The sequence below is a fragment of the Esox lucius genome, chromosome 3, assembly GCF_011004845.1.
Source record: "Esox lucius isolate fEsoLuc1 chromosome 3, fEsoLuc1.pri, whole genome shotgun sequence".
In the NCBI taxonomy this organism is placed as follows: domain Eukaryota; kingdom Metazoa; phylum Chordata; class Actinopteri; order Esociformes; family Esocidae; genus Esox; species Esox lucius.
This window is the reverse complement of record NC_047571.1, coordinates 13,314,641-13,337,822: the sequence shown is the minus strand read 5'-3', so window position 1 is coordinate 13,337,822 and position 23,182 is coordinate 13,314,641. Positions and strand designations below refer to the sequence as shown.

Here is a 23,182-nt window from a genome sequence, read left to right as displayed (position 1 = left end):
TCTGTGCAATAAATTTCAAAGTTATTATGCCCTGAGAGCATCCTTAGACCTTTGTGTAAATGGGTGTTAGGTGAACTTTTATCTAAATATATAACACTGGTTTCAAACTGACAAACTAACTGGTAAAATAATAAATAAACTAATCTTGAATACATCGTTCATAAGATTTTTGACTCAATGAGCATTGAAGCATCTATAACATTAGGAACCAAGGCAAATAATTGAGTGTTACTTTATCCATTTATTGCCTTTCCTATCAAATATATGTATTGCAAATACAGTAAATTAGCAATTACCTGGTTATGAAATGTTTAAAAAATAAGATGTACATTCCAGTATGATCTGCAGATCATGCTCCTGTTTATATTTTTGTGCTGTGGATGCTATTTAAAGCTTCAAACTTTATGTGATGATATGAATGCATTTTCTCTAGAAGCAAGTAATGTCTTTAAATGGGTACTGGTACAGTAAATTATACTATACAACTACTCCACAGTTATCTTTCCTTCAGTCTGACTATCAGTCAAAGCACATTAACGTCAAAAGTAAAGTATGTCCACATAATAAGAACAAGTATTTTAACAATCATTACAGTCAAGGAGTGTACAAAACATACACAAACATACATCTGAAAAAGTAAGATTTCTTTTGTGGCATTATGTACAAAGTCCTTATAAAAATGCCTCTCCATTGCTTGCATCCTGTATAACACTGTTGAAGACCTGAGTTGAGTATAAAAAAACAACCCACCCTGCTCTTTTATGGCTGTATACAATAAAGACGCTGATGTTTTAGTTTTTTTAAGGTTGTCCCTTGAGGTTACTACATGTAGATATATGGGTTCGGTTTGTGTACAATAGCATTCATTGCAATGGGAATCATGTTTCTCTGCAGAGGTATTTGGCTAACGCCACTATGAGGCCAAGGAGGGGAGTCTATTGGTTCCCTCTTTATGGAATGGACCAAATGACTCCTGAACTCACAGTTCAGTTTGTTGTCATGCTGCATGTAGCCTTTATGCTCCACAGTACCACTCCCATATGCATTGCTGTCTACAAAGCTACCTCCCTGACCACCACCCAAAAGGTCAGCTTGAGGTGTCTTGTGATCCTTCTGAGTCCTGGTTGCTGCCATGTGTAAGTACTTATGGAGTCCGTTGAGAGCCGGGCTCATGTTGGTTTTGTTCCTTTGGCAGGTGGTGTATTGTTCATAGTAATCATCCTCTGTCTTAACCTGTGGTTCCTCTGAGTAGCCCATGGTCAAGGGTTTCTCGTTGCCCTCCCAGGCTCCATTCTGGGGCATGCTGTAGATGTTGCAACCGTTCTCTGAGTCAGAGTCCTGCTCTGTCTTTATGGCCATCTCGGGCACCATCATTCCAGGGAAACAGTCAAGATGGCTGCCCGTGTACTGGTTGTTTGCCTTCATGCTGTCTTCGCAGTATCTTTCCAGCTCGGGATTGAGGAGTCCTCCGTACAGCTTGCTCTGAGAGGCGTCGTGACTGTCAGCGTGATATCCTGGAGACATCCTGTCGGATTCACTTTTCCCCGGGTGGTTGCTCTTGCCTTGTCTTCCCAGGATGAAGCTGCCACTCGGGCCCTTTAGTATTGAGGATCCTGTGAGGATGTCCCATGGAGGATTCACGCTCTGGGCTTTGGGCCCACCCCCCACAGAGGACAAACAGAAGTTGAGGGGCTCCACCTGGGTGTAGTAGCCATCCTCCTTGTTTCTGATGCCGTCTTTAAAGAGGGACGTCCATGGGGTGTAGTGGCAGGAGTCTCTGGTAGTGGTAGTGGACAAATTCTGAAGGAGGAAGCCACTGCTGTCACACGAGTCTCTAGAAGTGCGGACCCTCTTGTCACTGTGAGAACAGAGATTGCAGACATTCGATGACATAGTAAATGTGTCTGAGAGATAAAAACACATCCATAATCATATATGAGTAACTATATAATCTCCTAGTTGAACAGTGTATATGTTTGGTATGTAAAATAAGTTAAAACAAATTCAACAATCTGTGACTTGATTCTGACATTAATTATAATAATTGGTTTAAAGAAATTATTATAAATTCTAATAATTCTGTAATTAACCTGTCTTGAATATTTGACATGGGCAGTAAACAATGCTTATTTCGTTTTAAAAAGGGTTTAGTAAAAACCCCATGTAGACATTATATGTGAGGAAGAGTGTTTCTCAAGCTAACCACGTCCACAGTTCACCTGCTCTTATGCAGTGTGGTGATGACGGTCACCACACCCAGAGAGCTTACCTGGTCTTATCCAGTGTGTTGAGGATGGAGCCTTTGTTCTTGCTTTTGACCGCCACGCTCTTCATCTTCAGCTCCGTGAAAGTGGGCATCATGAGGGGCATGGCTACACAGAACAGAGCCAGCTGTGGGGGCAGCAGTGCTCCACACTCAGTCTTCTTCTTCTGGCCTGGTAGGAACTTCAGGCTGCCCTGAAATTGCATGCTCTGCCAAATACATACCCATAAACACATACATCATTCAAGCAACCAATCGATTCCAACAGATCTATCAAAAGCTATTTATAAAGCAATTTTTACAGAGACCGATATCTTCACAGTGTCTGTGCATTCCAGTTACCTGGCCTTGACCCTACACGGGCCGGTGCACAGAATATAACTCCCACAAATTCAAACTGACTTCATACTGGGTAAAACCTAGTTGCAGACCGCATTAATAACAGACTGGCCATTGGCAAGTACTTGTGTGAGCTGAGGTTCTTACCAGGAAACCTGAGGCACTGTCCAGGAGGCAGCGGACACGGGCAGTGAAACAGCGTGTGAGAAAGGAGCTCAGCTCTAGGGGAACAACGTCAGGCTCCTGACCATTGAAGAGACTGCTCACCACAATGTCGTCACCTACAGCGCAACCAAAGCACTTCTATCAGTAAAACCTATGTAATAAATACCGTTTGTTATTGCTTTTCAAGTCTGAGACATATTACTCTGACAGGTAGGACAGTATTAGCAAATCAAAGGAAAGCACAAAGGAAAAAACATGAAACTTTGTGTGTGTGTGTGTGTGTGTGCCGTTAACGCTAGTGTCCCTCTTCGAGACGGTTATGAATGGCAAAGCGATCTCAATGACAGGTTGCATGTGACTACGAGCGGCATCCCTGCATCGTTTAGTGTCGCTACGGAGTTGACGGTAATTATCTACACACCAGCTTCTGTGGCTGCAGTCTGGTCCAGGGAAGCCCCCTGGGTCCGAGGGTTCATTGCCCAGTGGAGCTGTCTTCTGAAGTCCTGCCTGTCCTCCACATGTATATAATCGAATACATTCTGGTGCATCACATCTGTCTGCAGGGTAGGAGAGGGAGATGGGGGGGGGGGGGGGTGGGGGGAGAGAAGGGGGAATCAGTCAGCTCTTCCACCACAGAACCTCCATGTTAGGCCTGGTCATTGTGTTTGCCCAACTCAGTGACCTCACCACTTAACCTGTGTGCCGGTCGGGTGAACCGCGTATTTGTTCAGACACTGCGAGTGTCACCCTGTGGCGAGCCCTTGGACCTCTCAATGCGTCCAAGGGCTGGAGGTTATTGACGGAAGTGTAATTCGGTGATTTAGTTCACGCTGCATCTCTACCCACCAATTATCACTATGTTGGAGATGTTGGTCTACCGCAGTGAAGCTTTCAAAGAATGTGTTTTAAAAAGAAAATCCCCTGGATTTCAGTGACAAAGAATTTGTGTGTGGTATGACTATAACATTCAGTCTTGTTTGGGATTTTTTAGCTGATTACCAGAAAATAATCTATAAATGATATCTTCAGTCAGTAAAACTAAGTTAGTAAAAACATTGCAAACACAATGAAATCCTTCATTTCTATCACAGCGGGGTTTCTGGTGACAACAGTTGAGTGTCCGTTTTGACCCCTGTACAGTTTGCATGTCCAATGTGGTTCTTAGTTGCTGGGATTGTGGGCTGCTCTCCCCCTGCCTTGTTTGTGCTTTGCGTGACACTAGAGCTGCTTGCATGAGGACAAACGCAGTATGGCCCCGATGAAAAACCATGCAACCTCAACCCACACTCGTAATTCCCCTTGTTTTTTTCCCATCTCCGGCTATACCCTCAGTTCATAAAACGACAGACTTCCACTAGAATATTCAACCTTCCTATAATATCCACTTTTGTTGCACGCAAACCTTTGAACACTTTCTCTGTGAAGGGCCCGCCTGTTGAACACAGCAACACCATCTCAATTCCCATCGGAGGAGCGATCAGCGGTCTCTTTTGTCTTGTTCCCATGTCAAAACACACGCTTTAATAAGGCTCAAAATATAGACCTTCACTGAAGACAGACAGTAACAAAAGTGTAGTAAATATTGTTGAAATGGGCCAGCTCTGTTTACTTCTCAATCTCATTACATTTTCTATGTTGATCTGTTGACTTTGTTGGTCATAATATGAATCTTTGTCATACAACCATATTTTGATTTCTGTCTTATTCATTCATTTAAAGCGAACAGACTTGCTTTTTTGTGTTGATTTCTTTGCTTTTGGTGATCAGTTATTACCAACATTTCTTCAGAACAAAATTATTAAAGATTTGGGCAATGTTCCTTTATCTTCACTTATTTGCATTTAATAGATTTTTTCATTTACCATCAGTAATAATTGGAATTCATTCATAACACAGTGTTGTTGTCATAACTTACCTGATGAAAGCCCAGGTAATCCACAATTGAGGACGAGGCGTAGAATATCAGCCCATCTGTGCTCACTACCAAGGCAAAGCCTGTCAGGGACTACAAGACAGGGGGCATGGATGAGTCGTCACACACAAAAACACAACCAATAACAACAGAGATGTGGGTGGTTTGCACCGTTGCCCCTCACTTTAGGACATTATCATCTTATCTGATGAATACGAAAATGTAAGCTACACTTGTCCTCTGTATTTCTTATACAGCAAAAGTTTCTATGGGTAAAATATGTCTATGGTTCTTGCCTTACAACTTTTACTCATACTGTATGTGCTCAGAACACACACAAAAGTCCAAATTCACTACATTTTATTGAAGAGCAGTTCTATAAAGGTTTTTGATACATCATCTCTATTTCACATAATGAATAGACATTAAAAATCCTTTCATGCCTCTTGACATGAAAAGTTAAAACGGGAAAAACACCATACAGAGTTCCTCATTAACTTCCCAATGTTGGCTGGCTCTGGAACTATTGTGTTTGACATTTGCGTGACTATGGCCTGCTCCTTGTCAGGCCCTGTCACCTCCGGTCTAATTCGAGTCAGCCCCGGTCAGCTGGGACCCATTTCCCACTCACTAGTGTGATACTGACCTAACAGTGTCATGATCTTCATTCAACAGCATCATGATCGGTTGCTTTGGTGTCACGCTACAGTGAGAGGCAATTTTTGACATGGGGAGGGATTGGACCAAGGTAGGTGGATGTTCCGCTCCAGCACTCCTCATCCAAGCAGCTCCACTGGGCCACAATATTGTTACGATATGCTCAAAACGTCAATTGGGGTGTTTCTTTGAATAAGACTTTTGTAGTATTTTTCTATTTGATTTGTTTGTTTGGAGTGGAGCCGTAGATGAGTGGTAACATTCCCAACATATAATTCTGGCTCCCTGCTGGACACCAGGGTTCAATACCCGTCTCTAACCTTCATTCCGTCTCCACTCAACCTGGTTCCTATTGTTGATAAAAGCTTTGCAAAATACATTTTAAAAGCAGGACAGTGGCTCTCCACTCTCCTTTAAACATAATGTATTTTGGGCTATAGAGTCTGTAATGACCTAATTTCTTGCTGTTTCACTGTCCTATCTGTGCTCTCTCTTATCAAATCTCTCATTAGTGCCCTCTTGGGAGGACAAACCCCTGGTCTCACCTCCAGTAAGAGGTCACTCTCTACCACGTTGCCCCCGGTCCTGGGGGTTCCATTGGGCACACTCTCTGTCTTGGTATCCTGGTGGTTTCCAGCCAGTTCCGCGATGTGCTTCCCGCATGGCTCCTCCTGGATGGCTGGATAACAGGAAAAGAGGTCAAACTCTCTCAGATGGGGACTAATGGGTTTATTGGAGGTGGAGTGGACGACCAGTACAGGTGACATTTTCACAGTCCCAGTGGACAACTATCTCAATTGTCTCACACTAAACACACTTGATATGAACTCATCACCTCAAGATACCAGAACATGTCAGAGAGCTCTCTTTCACGTCCTCATGGAGATAGAGAGAAGAAAAGGGACAGAGTGGGGAGAGAGACAAACATGGCTATACACATGAAAGCTGTGCCCATGTTCCTAAAGGGCTCATATTTTCCTTTTCTGAAGTGTCTTTTTGTTCTAACTATTATTACATGGTTTACACTCTTACAGTTGACCAGAGAGAGGCACCGTTTCTAACTGGCTCCCTGGCATGCAGAGTGGAGAGAGAGGCAGTGCAGTACCAAGTTAGTGTCCTCCTCTGGCGTTTCCCTGTCCTGTGGTGTCTCCTGGTATGTGAGGGAGGGAGACCACGGAGTGCTGAGCTGAAGGGACGTGCCAGTTCACGCGTCTCTGCTGTTGGACAGCCCTAGCGTGTTCACAGCACCAAGATATATTTGCCAGCGGCATGAGGGGGAAAATGGGCGGGGAATAGGTCCAGAGCCAACTCATTAGCTTATTCCCGCCCTCCTGGCTTCCCGACCGCCCCTTTCATGACTAAACCAGGAAATCACCAGAGGAAGAGAGGGAAAAGAGAAAGGGAGAAGGATTTGGCTGGCTGAGGCAACACTGTCACGCAACGAAACCGTCTGTCAATCTCCTCCAATAACAGTGATGGGGGCTGGCCCCAGTTTGAGCACATTGCGTGCAAGATGGCAAGCTACATTAGCCTATAAATAATTTCTTAATAACAACAGCTGTTAAATATTGATGACTGCTGGCTAACCCAGAATTATTTCCCTACACATCTGGCCCACAGTGCAATTGAAATAAACCTAGTAGATGGAATAAACAGTGAACATTTACATTTATATGCATAATTTGACATTGAGTACAAACTGGATAAAGAAATTACAATGAACTTTGTTGTCCATATGTAATCAAGGACTAAAATTAGACCTGAAACACCAGGAGGGTTAATTAATGATGAGAACATGTATAACAAGAATCTGGAGCTCAGAGGATAACAGCTGAGAACCCGTTTTAATCCAGAACACGCATACACACACACACACACATGCACAACACAACACAACACACACTCTTAATGCATAGCTGTAGTAGAAGTACAAGCTTTTAAAAACAGAGCCTAGAACTCATGTTGTCACGCACTGCCAGCTACTACCTACTAGTCAGAAACAGCTAGCAAATACTATGCTGGGCTGGGGGGAGGATTACTACTGACAACTTGGATATGTTCCATAAATAGGAAGCACTTCCAATGTCTCTCACAAAGATGTCATAATTATGTCAATGACAAAGATCACATAATAAAATTGCTCTAGCTAAGATAATGATTCTGCAATTGAATACATACAATGGACAATTGTAGGAAGGATTGAAATATGATATTTTATGTAAAACTCAAGAAATAACTGATCAGAGTCCACCTGTGGCAAATTCAATTGATTGAAAAAGATTTCACAAAGGCACACACCTGTATCTATAAGGTCTATAAGGTTCCACACTATAAAATGCATGTCAGCACAGAAACCAAATCCTGAAGCATAGAACTAAAACTCAGTGTTGAACTCATAACAGAGCAAGCAGGGCCTTGGTCAGAATAGTGACCAAAAACAAACTGGCCAGTCTTAGAGAGCATCCAAGTTTCTCAGAAGAGATAGGAGAACCTGCCAGAAGGACACCCATGGTTCCAGGACTCCATCAGTTGGAACTTTATGGTAGAGTAGCTAGACGGAAGCCACTGCTGACTAAAATATATATAATATCCCATCTGGAGTTAACCAAACGCCACTTAACAGACCTTGAGATGATGAGGAAAACAATTCTCTGGTCTGATGATGCCAAACTTTGAATGCCTCAATGCCAAGCACTACATTTGTCAAAAACCAGGTACTGCTCATCATCAGGCTAATACCATCCCTTTATGAAGCATCATGCTATGGGGATACTTCTCAGCAGCAGGGACTGTGATCCTGGTCAGGTCTGAGATAGGATAACATAAGATAACATACAGAGCTCCTTATAGAAAACCAGATCCAGAGTGCACAGGACTTTAGACTGGGGTGAAGATTCAACTTTCAGGACGAAAATGGCCCAAAGCACAGAGCCAAGACAATGCTGGAGTAGAAAAGTATGTGAACGTCTTTGAGTGGCCCAGCTAAAACCCAGACTTGAACCCAACTGAACATCTGCAGGGAGACCAGAAGATTGCAGTTCATTGATGCGCCCTAGCCCAATCTGACAGAGCTTGAGAGGTTCTTCAAGGAATAATGGGAGAAACTGCCCAAAAGGTGTTTTTGATTTGTCATTAGGGAACTGCGTGCAGATTGATTGTTGGCAAACAAAACAAATGTAATACATTACAAAATGACTGTATAAACAAAGTCATAACACACCAAAACATGGAGAAGGTTAAAGGGTTTTCTCTGTTGCTTACAAATTGTAATATAGATTTTAAATGGTAACTGAATAAACACATTTCTCATATTGAAAACGGTAGTTGTGGCATCATTCTAAGTCTGAAATGTAATCTAATCTCAAACCGCGATTGATTTCAGCAAAGCTAATTTGCCCACTTACACAGGATAAACAGCTGTGGGGACTGATATAACCAATAGCGGAGCCAGTGACATTTATTTACTTGAGAAATAATGCACCAAAACATTCTATGTAAACTCACCTGACCAAAAGATATTCAACAAAAATATAAAAATGTTCTACAGTTCTTGAGTGATCTTATTTCTGTAGGTTTACAGTAGATTTATGATCATTATCTGAAGATGGTCCACCTACTAGACATTCTTACTGACAAGGCAACAAAGTAGTCCACAGCACACAGACTTTTTTCAACACACTGATTCTTTTCACAGTGGAATCCACTAAGGCACCAATCACCTTTCGTCACAAGACTGAAGCTTTCAAAAGTAAACCCAGATTGGGACCACCTCCTGTGTTCCTTCTCCTTATCACTGTCTGGTCTTTGTTCCGCTCATCTAACAATTTCATTCAAACACATTTAGTTGACTCCCTCAACCTGCATAAGTTACTCTAGTGAGTTTTCCCTCCACGGGCCTTTGAAAATCTGATTCATTTCAGCGATTCCCCATGAGATCGGTAGCAGGGGGAATCGGTGCGCTAATCCGCGCCATGATCTCATTATCACACGCTCCAATTGGAGGTTTGGCCCCGCTTCCCCAAAACACACGGTAGCTTTCATCACGCAAGCCGGAAGGGGGGGTCTGGCAGTGGGGGGTGTGGTTGTTTAGGAGGGGGGTTGCTCCTGGATGGATCCACTTGCGTTACACGTCAAGTCTGAGTTGCCTTATAGAGGCAAGTCGTTCACCAGTTAGCGGGAGAGAGAGAGAGAGAGAGAGAGAGAGAGAGAGAGAGAAAGAGAGGGAGAGAGAGAGGGAGGGAGAGAGAGAGAGGAAGGGGGGAGGTAAGGGGGGAAGGGTGGGAACTGGGAAGGAACTGGAGTTGGTGTGGCCTACCACCGCCAGTCACATGACCAGCTCTTCCTTCTGGTCGGTCCATCACTCCCAGAGCACACGAACAACCAATACTAAAGGCTTCAGCGTAGCGTGACAAAAGTCAAATGACTGTGGCTGGCAATGGCAGACATGTTAATGGTGATCTGATGGCGTGTAGGATGGAACGACAGGAAAAGGAACTGTAAAAACAACCTGAACGCACCCTTGATATGAATCCCTAGTATTACCATCCTCAAGAGGTACAATATGCTGCGTTTAACTGTGCATTTAGTTTCTAGTAGTGACTACTGACTTAGAGTGGCCACAGATACATTATAGACAAAGGCAATTGTCCACCAACCGCGTAAATGAAGGAATTCTTATTAGTGGACAAAAATGTAGTTGAGTCGAATGTTAACATGCTGAGGCTGAGGTCAAACTGGAAAATGTGAGAATACAAACAACCCATTTAAAGATGTTTAAAACAAGCTTGGATCCCACAGTTTCTATGCCAGGACTTGGTGAAACACTGACAGGATCTGAAAAACAATACCATCCTTTATATCTTTACATTGAAGCTATTGTAATACTCTAAGACTGTGCCGTTGGGTTTGCAGACCTCCATGCTTTCTACTATCTGTAGTACAATCAGACAGGAAGGAACACCTCTTCACTATCAAGTGAGTCATTGCTGATTGGAGCAAACAGCCCAGGTAACATCAAAGCTACAATATTCAGGAATTTAAGTCTAGTGTCCTGGACTAAAAGAATGAGCCCAGCGGTAAACCTAATCTGTCTCTGCAACACTAGCTGTAGGAGTTATATGGAACTGAAAGGTATCTGGTTTTATTGTAATAAACCAATGACCAAAATAATGTGAAAAACGTCCCATGAAGTGTTTTCAACCAGAAAGAGGTCAACATCTCGTGCTCAAACGGAAGTCCAAGCTGAAGATCTAGAGAGATTTAGCAGAGATAGCGAGCCACATCTTGGCATGACTCGTGCCTCTGCATCCCTGGTTTACGTGAGAGATGGACAGAAGAATGTGTGGTTGTGTGATTTCACCTGCTTTGTGTCTTCTGAGGAAATGCTCCCTGCCAAAACTGCTGGGGTTGGGGGGGGGCAGAACGAGAGAGCAGAGCCGTGGTGTTCCCAAAGCGTGCCGAGTAAATCTTTCACCTGCATGGTGTCCCAGGCGGTGTGCGCGGGGGGGGGGGGGGGGGTTGTGGAGGGGGCTCTGAGCGTGCTCTCTCATTAGCATTCCAGCCCTGCTGTTTGCCGTGCTGCCCCCTCCACATCAGGCCCTGACAGGGTCGCCGAGGCCTGAACACTTCAGGTTTAAAAGCCTGCTGTGTGATAGAACCGAGTGTTCAGATGTTTTAATCTGTCATTCTCACTTGACGCCTTTCATTGCTCCCAAACTCAACCACAGCCTCTATGGAAAGCTGCCAATGTCCCATATGCACACATAATATGTAACCATGCTGCAATATACACAAAAAATATAGAGACATACTGCAATTTACTCTCACAGCAAACGTGTACATATGGTAATCTACACCTATTCCCTCAATTTATTTTTACAGATCTACGTATACTGTACATTAGGTCTGTATGGATGATTCCAACACAGCACCTTCAGAATGTATTCAGACCCTTTCACTTTCTCCACATTCTGTTCTGTTATGGACTTTTTTTTTTTATGCTATCAATCTACACAGGTGAAAAAGCATTATTGAAGACAAAGAAACAGAAACATGTATGTAAGCATTCAGACCTATTATTATCTGTACTTATCAAATACTCTCAAGCTCTGTCAGATTGGTGACCTGAGATTTTCAGGTCTCACAAAAGATGTTCAATCAGGTTTAAGACTGTCGGGACCTTTCAAGGAAATTCACAGACTTACGTAGATCACATACTGTAATCTACACACAATACACTGACCATGTCATGTGTAAATTCTAGGTTCTGACTTGAAGGAAATGTTGAAATCTGTGATCTGAGAGGAAAGCAGATGTCTCCTTCACCATGTCTATAAGGAAAGCAGATGTCTCTTTCACCACGCTTTGGCACAGTGCAAATAAAAACATAAAAGCTACACAAACTAAGCTTAATTTCATCCGAGAAATGCAGCAACTCCAACAACCTAATCTCTTTAAATAAAGAGTCAAATACAACCAGAATGTTCACAGTTATACAGCCACTGTATCTAGAGTATATTCTAGTGAACAAACCTCAACAATTATTGTACAAATACTCAAAGATGCTTCATACCGATGAAGGGCCACGTTTGCATAGATAAAGCTTATTTCAACAATATAGTTTGTACAGTATGTACAATTTGAAATAGAAAGATTTTGGTTCAGCTACTCATTACTCTCACTTCTGGGTGGATGCTGTACTAACACTAACTTAATCTTTAGAAGAACGTGATAAAATATTTTAGCTCTACATTTCATTGCTGGCCACGAATACTGATAGGAAAAGGAATGCTAACAGTCAGGACAGTTCCCATTACATGTACAACCACATGTGTGTTTATACCATGGAAACAATGGGTTGGAGGGATTTGAAGGACAACATCACCAAATACTTTGGTTCATATCTTTAAAAAAAAACGACAACAGTGATTGGGTCAGTATCCTCAACAGTGATTGGGTCAGTATCCTCAACAGTGATTGGGTCAGTATCCTCAACAGTGATTGGGTCAGTATCCTCAACAGTGATTGGGTCAGTATCCTACTTGTGAACATTAACGCCAATCTTAACATTTTATTAAAATGTCACTGGGTCTTCTCCGTTGAAACAGCTGAGCAGCTCATTCCTCAGTACTGCATGCAGAGACCTGGGAAAGAGGAGGACCAAGGCCGCGGTCCTAGAACAGCATTTCCTGTGATAACTGACCCTCTGAAATGAAGACGTGGATTAAAAAATATCAATTTATTTTACTGACAATGAATCAATGGTAACAATATAGTACCTGCCCCCAAAAACGAAATAATGCCTTTGTGGATTTTTGAAGGATTACTGACCTTATTTGCTCATGTAATCAGATTTTGTGCTACAGCCAAAATACCAACTATGAGTAAATTACCCAAATTATCTAACCTAAATTCCATTCCACTTTCAGAATCTGTCTCGAGAATTTAAGGCCATACATTCCATTTTCACTAATGTTAATGATTTACTAAGCCTTTGAGATATATTTAATATTTGATTGACATCAATTTCACATCATGGGAATCCTAAAGAGCTGAAAATAATCTTATGTTCAATCTAGGTTTATTTAATCCAATAGTCTGCTTGCACACAAAATAAACCAAATCTTGCAAACACGCAACCCAGGGTCCACTAGAATGTTAGCTTCGAAATAAGTATTTGTTCTTTACCCTCAACCTACTGACCATTATAATACTTCCTCCTTGCTTGTCACACTGAATTCAAAGTATTCAATAGTAACTTTTCCTTAAAAGATTGGTTTACAAACCAGTAAACATAGGGTACTGACAGCTACCCAGGAGAATAGGCTAAAAATAAAACACAACATCTACAATGCAGCCAAGATCTGAAAATAGCACTCTCTCTAAAAAAGTCATCCAGTAGATTGAGGACAAGAAAAATACGACCCCAGCCGCTAAGCATAAGCAGTGGCATGACTGATGCATTCAGCCCAGAGCCTTATTTAATGGGGCCAATTGGCGAGAAGCATGTACAGTATAGAAGCGGCTGTGAACAGGCCTGGGTGCCTACAGAGGGATGAATAATGACATCGTAGACAAGGCAACAGAGGCGGTAAGCATACACTAAATGCCAAATACATCTGTCAACCTTCTAAACCATGACTTAACTCCCAAACTGTAGAAATTCAGTATTAGCTCTGACTGAAGTCACAGGGATGGCCACAGAGCCTCCTGCTCCATCTCAGCTCGGTATCTGAATCTATCATTACATGTGTGAGTATGTATATATCCTGCTCGCTATGCGTTTCTGTGAAGGGAATACGAGCTGAAGCATGAGAGGAGGCTCCCCACTGTTTTCTGCAGCTCTGGTCCCCTGCATGCTACACTGATCGACAGATTGTTTCCATAGCCAGTTCTGAGGTACTTGTTCTGCAGTCACGCAACTCCTGGCCTGGTGAGCTTTACTACACCACCACTACACGAAGAGCCTCTTAAAGTGGCAGTGTGCTAATTTCCTAAGAGGCTTATACATGTTTACCAACCATAAGTAGTTCTATGCAATATCTCTCTGTAGGATGACACTGTACTTGTATGGTGACTGTGTGGTCTTTGCTATGCGCTTGTTTACATTGCATTCATGTTGCTCTCTATTGGAATGTAAACAAGCCCTATTTTCTAGTAACTGTTTTTATTTCTTATCATTTAATTATTTATAGAGAGAGAAGCCTATGGAGTGTGTGTGTATGTGGGGGGGGGGGGGGGGGTGGCAAGAAGTAGGTTTCCATTCAAGAAGAGTTGTTAACTTCCATTCAGATACTTAGAATTATTATAAAAAGAAAATAATAAAAAAAACATTGCCCAACAACAACAGATTAAGCAGATCTTTGCTATGAGATCAGTGGAATAACTTCAGAATGTATTGCAATATTACAATGTAATATTAGAAACCAAAAACATTGATTTTGTTAGCCCTGGGCAACATGGACCAGAGTAGCCAAAACAAAAGCTTAATAAAATTAACTCAACTAAATAGTTACCGTCTAAAACTCCCCTTAGACCAATAATCCTCAGTCCAAGTCATTATCTCACAACTTTTTGGGTGTTATTCACCACTAGAAATGTGGTACTGCACTAAGGTCCGCAGATGGACAATATGCTTCCCTAGTAATAGTACTGTAGCTCTTCCAACACCAATTAGGTTTCAGCCCAAAGTGACACCCAAGCTGATGGAGCCTATTGTGTGTCCCTCACAGAGCCAGGGAAAAAACCTAATGAGAAGATTATCTCAGTTTCTACATTTAAGGGTGAGGTGGGGGGGGGGGGTCATTAGTAAAAGGCCTGGGGTTTGTCATTGACTTGCGTGACTAAGGGCTGTGCGCTAACTTTGCTGTGCCATGAGATGAAGTCTAGTGCATCGATGCTCATTGAGTGTGGGCGCTGTAGACAAAGCTTGGTGTGTGAGTTCACATGGAAATTGTTTGGTGACAATAGCCTTTGTGATGGATCAAAGGTTAAATTCCTGAGCAAAGTGTTGTATCAGTGAAAGGTGGTACAAAAAAAAAAGAGGAGGATTTGTTGATGTACAATGTATTTCTGTTATATGATATTAGCAATCCTGACATTTACAAAAATTTTAACATTAGCATACATTCCCTCATTATCAGTCAACAGTATTTCTCAACACAGATTCATTTTTCGCTTTTGCGCTGAGCATTCAAACACCAGTAAATGTATACCTTCAGTCAGATGATCATTAAAAATTAAATTCTCAATTGACTGGATCACAGTGAAATAAAATAATTGTATTCATTAAAATCTCTATTTTAATCTCTTTAATTCCCATTTACATACTGTTGTTGTCTTTGTGTGTCATAGTATTTTTAATCTTATTATATTGGATAATAACATCTGTGGGTAAAATGTTTGTAAAAGGTGAATTGATTTTTTTTCCCAAAACCTTAAAAAAATATTCAACAACCTAAAAGTAGTGTAGGCTATGTTCCAATAGCAATTGTAATCCATGGGTCAGTATTGTTTCAATAGCCAATACAAACGTCTGTTGAGGTTAGCCACTGCTAGCTGAAAACTGAACAACTGAACCATGAATTACAGTGGTGTTAGACCGTAGACCAATTTTAGGGTAAAAAAACATCTAACATCAAGTTGTAAAATTGTGAAATTCTCCTTTAAGTAGATGACATTAGATTAAGCGGATGGAATGTTTTTCATGATCTGATGACATGCTAAAAATCATAGTTTAGACAGAAATAGCTGCCCTGAATCAGTTAGCGCTGCAGTCATCATGCAATAAGACCAAGATTAGTGCCCCTCCATGACATATTGGGGTCAATACGTCACGCTATTGCGTGCCGACAAATCATTTTCCAGTATCTATGTATTTATAAATAAAAAAAGATGCCTTTGAGCTGATTGAACAACTGATAATCAGAGTGTAAACCACAGAAAAGTAGAAAAAATAGATAAGCAAAATACATTATTTTGATATTATTAACATATACATGATATACAATCTGCACAGGTTTTAGTCTGTGTTTATACTAACATCTAAATTGCACAAACTGAGAAACAACACAAAACATGTACACTCTATCTAAACACACTCTGTGGTCAATCAAGTCAATTTCTCCAGAAACCACAACAAATGGATTTAATATATTTCCAGATGAAGCACAATAACAACTAATAGAATTAGATAAAATAAGAACAACAGTGGATTTTGTAAGTATGAAAAACAACACGCTTCTCCTATCAAAAGCTAAATTATTCTGGGCTGTGTTAAATAGAATCAGGAGCTAATTACCACATGGGATTCATTGGAAAGAATATTCTGATCAGCATAAGAAGTGTATATTCAAACATGATAACAACAAACACCTCGTTCTGCATGAAAGCTGACAGGGATCTGTCCGAGAAGTGTGGGGCTGCCAAACAGCAGTATAACAATCTGCCCCCCGAGGGCCAATTCTGACATGATACTTGAAACCACCCAGTAAACATGGACAAGGGAAAACACAATTCCAATTATTAGCTCCATTTAAGGCTATTGATCCTCTGATCAACATAATCAAATATCTATTTGCAGCTGAAACTGGCAACACAGAGCTGTGACCAAACTGCAGTGTTCAACATCCCAACTTAAATAATTTGCAATACTCACTCCACAGGTTTTACATTTCACAATGAAGTAATGATTTCTTAGTGGTAGTGGTCATTTGATGGGCAAATGGAGATGTTTTACCAACTGTTTCATACTTCAGAAACCCTTTCACACACCATGTCACTACACAAAACCTGCATTTCCTTATGAAGACAATCACTGTATTGTACAGACAGAAGACTACAGCTTATGGACGATAATCCAGCCTAACACTCTTGCTTTAATGTGGCCAAATCCACTCAATTGGCAGCGCCTCAAATTCAATAGGTTGGATTACCTTCAATTTTAATTTTTTAATTTGGTCACATCTGGGACATCATTTCCTAAAATCCAAATCTAAACAACATAGGGACCAGTTCTGTAGTTGTTAGAAAACAATCTATTCTGATTAAACAACTTAGGGACAAAGATGTAACATAATGGCTACTTGATGTGATAAAACCAATAACATCTGGGTTCGTAATAGGTTATGATTACAAACTCATACTACAATTTATTGTTCACATTCACACACACTCACATTCCTGGTCGTGTATAGCCTGGCTGATGCAAACCACATGCCTACACCTGGACTGTGAGAGCTGGACGCATTTCCAGGAACAGGAAGTGGACCATTCATTACTTCTCAGATGTTGTCTATCACTTTCCTACCACTTCCACTAGCACACAATAACTCCCTTGTGTGCCAAGTAACCCCACAGCTTCCTGATATCTGCCGTGTTCCTTTACTCCAAACTCTGTAGTCCACAGAAAAAACAGTTTATGCTCATAAAAAAAAGGCAATTTAGCCAGGACAAGATGCTCCGCCTACACAAAGCTCCAGGTCTCTTGACACCTTACTGTAGTGGTATCCTGTATGGGGTATGACATTATTTTGATGAATGTTTAGGGTTGGTATGAATGTACAGCAGAGAAATAATCACCTTTATTTTTAATCAGCAACTAGCAGTATCAGAACTCGGCTTGGAATCAAACAGTAAGCCAGTCAGGACTGTGCCATTAATGACCCGCCACACTGTGAGACTCCCACGAGGACACACACCTGCAACCACAGGAAGCCATGTACTAGGACTGCTTAAGCTTCATCACTCCTTCTTAACTCAGGTAGTTGCAATGTAGCAAAGTACATACCCCAATCCTATTAACCTCTATGAGAGCTCAATGCAAGCTGCTGGGAGGTCCTTACTATGCTGGGCCTGTTGACCGGACCCAGACAAGAGGAACCACAGCTACTAGCAAAAAAGAAGAGCAGCACGTGGAAACAGTTCACAGCCATTTCTCTGGCTATTGGAGGTTAAATACCAGCAGGAAAAAAATACCAGAAGTTCTGGAAAATATCCTGCATAAGTGTTTTAAACTGTCTGAGTTCTGTCTGCTACCTTGAATGCTGCTAAAAACCCCCCCCAAAAAAATATCAAAACTTTTGAAACTGAAATTCAGGGTGGACCAGGTTCAGTTGGTATTACAGAAAGGGTCCACAAATCAGACCGGATGATGAACACAGGGACTGCTCAGTGGTGACATTTGAGCATAATTGTACATGACATCAGTCCAACAATAGTGTTGGACCAACAAAGGACTTCTCCCCGCTGCATGCTGGGTTTTTAGCTTGCTCTTGTTGGACCAACATATTTTGTGTCTAGACCATGAGGGGTTAGGGGTCAGTCATTCACGCCTTTGGTTGTGCAGAACCAATCTATACAATTACTTATGTGAGACTATTCAAGCAAGACACCTACCAGCTCCAGAATGGTGATGCCACAGAAAGAGACAAGGTCAGTGCTTTACTAATGAGCGAAAATATTTTAACGTGTCTTCCGTCGTGCCCTACTTGTAGACGCCAGGTTTCAGGTTGTCAATACACTTCTTCCAGAGCCCGACTCCTCACCAGACTTCTACCTAGGTTCCAAACCTACAAGGGAATTTTTGTCCAGTGCAAATATTTTTTATTGTGGCTTTCTCTTTGGTTTTTTGCACAGGTATCCGTTCAAGCACTTTGCAAAAATTGCTGATGTAAAAAGGGCATAATGAAATACATTTGAAATTTGATAGATGGTTTTAAATTCATAAGTAATGGTTACAGTCAAAAGAGAAGAGCTCCTCAGTTGCTAGCCTTTCTGTTATCTGCATTTGGTAGGGTAGCTCCGGTATGAGCTTAGCCTTTGATGCGATTCATAGCTACGAATATTGCAAAAAAAAGACATCAATATCTACTGGCTGACACCTCATTTCACATGTGAACAATTCAGTCAAAACCTGCTCTGAATCCAGAATCAGATGATCAAATGTTAACACATGCATCAACCCCACCTTGACCTAACATACTTCATTACGGACTCTGAAGGGACAGGAAATGACACCGAAAAATAGGAAGGCCAGAGCAAGATAAATGTAACCAACGTATAAAGCAGCATGTTCCTAAAGTTCATATGGGCTACCAGGCATGTATATCACATTTGGGCTGAATGATCAAGGCTACCGCAGCGACATCATGGAGGTGCGGGGTCATGCATGCATGGTTAAAATATCAAGGCTGTTTGGGTCATTTTCATTTTCTCAAAGTGATAAACCTTGTCAAATACAGTGTGTACAAAAGTAGCAGGAGTGTGCATGGTGAGAATATAAATAAGTAGGCTGCTGAGCTCACGTGTTCATGCTTCAGAGGGCCAAAAGATCAACAGCTGAACACTTGTTGAATCTAATCTGGCAGTCCTTCAGAATTATCTTGCAAGCATCCAGTAGTCGGAATGCGTTATACCCAGCTCAAAGATTCCAATCACACACCTGCTCTGGTCCATGTACAATACATCAGCATTCTTTCAGCTGAGGTATTTTCCCTCAACTTTGTCTAAAAGCTTGCATTAATAATATAAGCACTATTTTACCTTCCTGGCATGGCATGTTGAAGATATTAAGCGTATTTGTGGCAGCACAGTAAATTAAGCAAGTGTTTAAATCTTTGAGTACCAGTCAAACTTTTGGACACACCAACTCCTTCAAAGGTATTTATTTATTTTTACTATTTTCCACATTGTAGACAAAGACATAAAAACTCTGAAATTACACATGAAAACATACTGTAACCAAGAAGTGTTGAACAAATCAAAATACATATATATTTTAGATTCTTCAAAATTCTTCAACCCTTTACCTTGATGAGAACTTTGCACACTCTTGGCATTCTCTGAACTTTGTTAGGTAGTCATCTGGGATGCTATTCCAACAGTCTTGAAGGTATTCCCACGTATGCCTAAGACTTTTTGTGGTTGTTTTTCACTCTGCAGTTCAACTCACATCTTAACTGGACTGAGGTTGGGTGATTGTGGAGGCCAGTTCTTCTGATGTAGCAATATCACCCTCCTTGGTGAAAGAGCTCTTACACAGCCAGGAGGTGTGTTTTGGGCCATTGTCCTGTTGAAAATGACATGATTGTCCCACTAAGTGCAAACCAGAAGGGATGGTATATCGCTGCAGACAAGCTGTGGTAGCCACGCTGGTTGAGTGTGCTTTGAAATGTAAATAAATCACAGACACTGTCACCAGCAAACCCCTCCACACCATCACACCTACTACTCCTACACCTATGGTGGGAACAACACGTGTGGAGTTCATCCGTTCACCCACTCTAAAGCAAGTCTCTGCTTCTTATTAGTGTCCTTCAGTTGTGTTTTTTTTGTTGGTTTTTTGTACAGCAATTTGATCATAAAGGCCTGATTCATGCTGGCTCCTCTGAATAGTTGATGTTGAGAATTGTCTGTTACTTGAATTCTGTAACTGGGTCTTCCTTTCCATGAGAGGAGACGTGTTTTGGTGGTTAGACCATCTCCACTTGAAGACATTTATAAAGGTTTGACTGACCTTCATGTCTTAAAGTAATGATGGACTGTCATTTCTCTTTGCTTATTTGAGCTTTTCTGGCCATAATAGGGACTAGTACAGTACAGACAGGTAGTTGGTCTTTTATATACACACCCTACATGATTCCATGTGTAATTTCATAGTTTTCATGTATTCACTATTCTACAATGCAAAAAACCGCAATACTAAAGAAACACCAGTGAATGAGTAGGTGGGTCCAAACATTTGATTGGTAATGTATATATATTCCAGAATTAGGGAAGGGTGTAATGTGGGCATCCAGGGCCAAGTGAGCGCTGTGCTGTTTGTACCTTGGAAGAAGCTCTTGCATCGGAGGTAGCTGACACTGAGGCGAAGCACAGACAGCTTGTCTAGTTTGGAGATGATTTCTGTGGTGAATGGTAGGAGACTGGCCAGCCGGTCCAGCTCTGTATTCAGACGGTCACGGTGCCTCTTAGAGGGGTTGGTTTTCTGGCTGGACGCTGTCTGTTTACTGAGTGATATAGAATCAAATAACTGATTTATGTTAATTCAGGTTATGATAAACATTACAGTACAAGCTGTATTGTTCTTAAACAACGTGAAGAACCACTCATACCTTGTTGCTACATCCAGGTATCAACGAAACAGTAAAACATATTTATTATTATACCCATGGTATACAATCTCATATACCACATATACTAGGTTTATAAGCCACTGGGTGGTGGGGTATATTGCTAATATACCAGCACAAAGAGCTGTTAGTCACGATATAGTATACTGGTAATATACCACAAATCTCAAGGTTATTGTTATTATGAACAAGAGCAATTAGAATAGTTAAGTGTTTTTCTTACCAATGGTACATGGTTTTAGAGGTCAGGATTTTAAACACCAGGTTTGTACTAATCATTTGTCATCTGGTATTATGATAAAGGTCAGGTAGTCTGTGTGGTCAGAAAACCAGTAAATGTGGCCTATGTTGTCTATCGGTCTATGCCGCTTTGTATCTGGTGCACACACACCATGGCAGTATGGGTTTGATTATGGTCTACTTCTATTTCATCATACTTTGTCCTCAAAAAAATCATGAAACGCAAAATATATTAATGGATTTGGGGGTCCCATTAGAACCCTATGTGATATAATACTGAAACCACAGTTGACGTGACACTACCTACTGTATTCAGGCAAGTACAATGTAATCAGTGGTTACACACTTTGTGCTATGTATCTAGAACAATACTTACAAATAAAACTAAATGTAATGAATTAAAAACTTTTTGCACTAGAATAAGATGGTGGGTTTCTAGTAAATGATTGTAACTGATCAAACCTCAAACTGTATAGCAGCTGTTGTAGACAAATGCAGTGCATCTAATCTTGTTATCCAATGAAATGAGCATGTAAATGCAGTGTAACTAAATACCCTTGGAAACACACAAAATACAAAAACAATTAATGTTTGACTAGAATTTGATGCACAGAACAGTATGTTTTCTTTTTTGTCATCATTGTAGCTTAACATAGAATTCTACAGTAAAGGGGTTCATATTTGAAATTTCTTTCCAAAAATGTGATAAATGCGTTAATTTCCAACAATGCCATCAATGAAAACATGGTTAATGTTGTCATCATAAAATAGTATATTTATTTTGCCTCGTGCAAACCAATGGATGAAAATAGCACATTATTCTAATAAAATAGCACATTACTCAGACTTAACATTTACTGGACATGGTTTTCACTCATTTTGTGCAACAGATGAAAAACAGATGGTTATATGATGCGAAATTATACCGCTTGATTTAATACATCTATGATTAGGCTGGTTAAAGGATCGAATAAATATCTCACACTTAACTGTTTTTGGATGGGCTTCCTTCTCTTCCTTCCGGCATACAAGCACTCTCCAGGTGGAATCATCATCTGGGAGTCAATTAACAGTAACCAGAAGGCCATATTTACAAAAGGCATATCATTTAAGAGGTATTTAATGATTACACAAATATACGAGTAATAAGTCCCCTACATACTATACTAATCGCGTAATTTAATATCGGTCACAATAAACATATATTTGATTAATGATAAGCGTAATAGTTTATGTTATTTCACAATAACCGAATCAACCGCGTGCCTTTGTTGACGTTCAGGGACCAATGGCATAAGGTGTAAAAGTGCCATGCATAGCAGGAAGTCAAAGTAAACAGTTTCAAGGGTAAGTATGGCTAAAGGTGTAAACACGCTTCTACATAGTATTCAAACGTACAATAATAAAACTCACCTAAAAGCAGAATCAATGTGCAAATGAAAGCAAGTACAGTATAGTCCGCAGCTATCTAGATAACTGACTAGTATTTCGTGAATAGCCTTAATGATTGCATGCGATACAATACGGCTCTCTGCAAATATGCTTCATCAGTCGGCAGTCCTCTTGGCAGAGATGTGGTTTATGTTATATACCGGACTGGGTGGCGTTAAGTTCCTCGTATTTCAGGTGGCGGATTCATCCTGATGACCTGGCATGCCCTTCGCACGCAACTATCTGGGATGCACTCTGGGATGTGGCGCAGAAACAGTTGAGCGCATGTGGTCGTACCGCACGCATCTCCGCAGCGATGTCTCTCTTCAGGCTACTATGATTTAATATTTAAATACAATTGAATTCAGTCATTTAGAAACTGGATATAATTAAGGTAGGTTACAGCTAATGCCCTATTCCCATTGCTTCACGTTTGGAAAGGATGAGGAATGGAAGCATTCTTTTGAAGGAAAACAATTTTTTTTACTTGCCTATTGAAAGAAATGGACATGGCAAATAAAATTTGCCTAAAACAAGGTGAGTATC

At 41.0% G+C, this 23,182-nt stretch overlaps 1 protein-coding gene across 1 annotated transcript; it reads right to left on the bottom strand.

Annotated features, from left to right (window-relative positions):
- Positions 1-5: 5 nt before the first annotated feature.
- Positions 6-22,978, bottom strand: ahrrb (aryl-hydrocarbon receptor repressor b). The gene is made up of 9 exons (XM_013131330.3): positions 22,619-22,978; positions 22,196-22,260; positions 20,661-20,842; positions 5,882-6,015; positions 4,683-4,772; positions 3,189-3,324; positions 2,750-2,883; positions 2,270-2,472; positions 6-1,858 (listed from the first exon to the last, which is right to left on the bottom strand). The coding sequence occupies exons 2-9, from the start codon at positions 22,258-22,260 to the stop codon at positions 823-825; spliced, it is 1,980 nt and encodes a 659-aa protein (XP_012986784.2). The 5' UTR covers positions 22,619-22,978; the 3' UTR covers positions 6-822.
- Between the last annotated feature and the right edge of the window lie 204 nt (positions 22,979-23,182).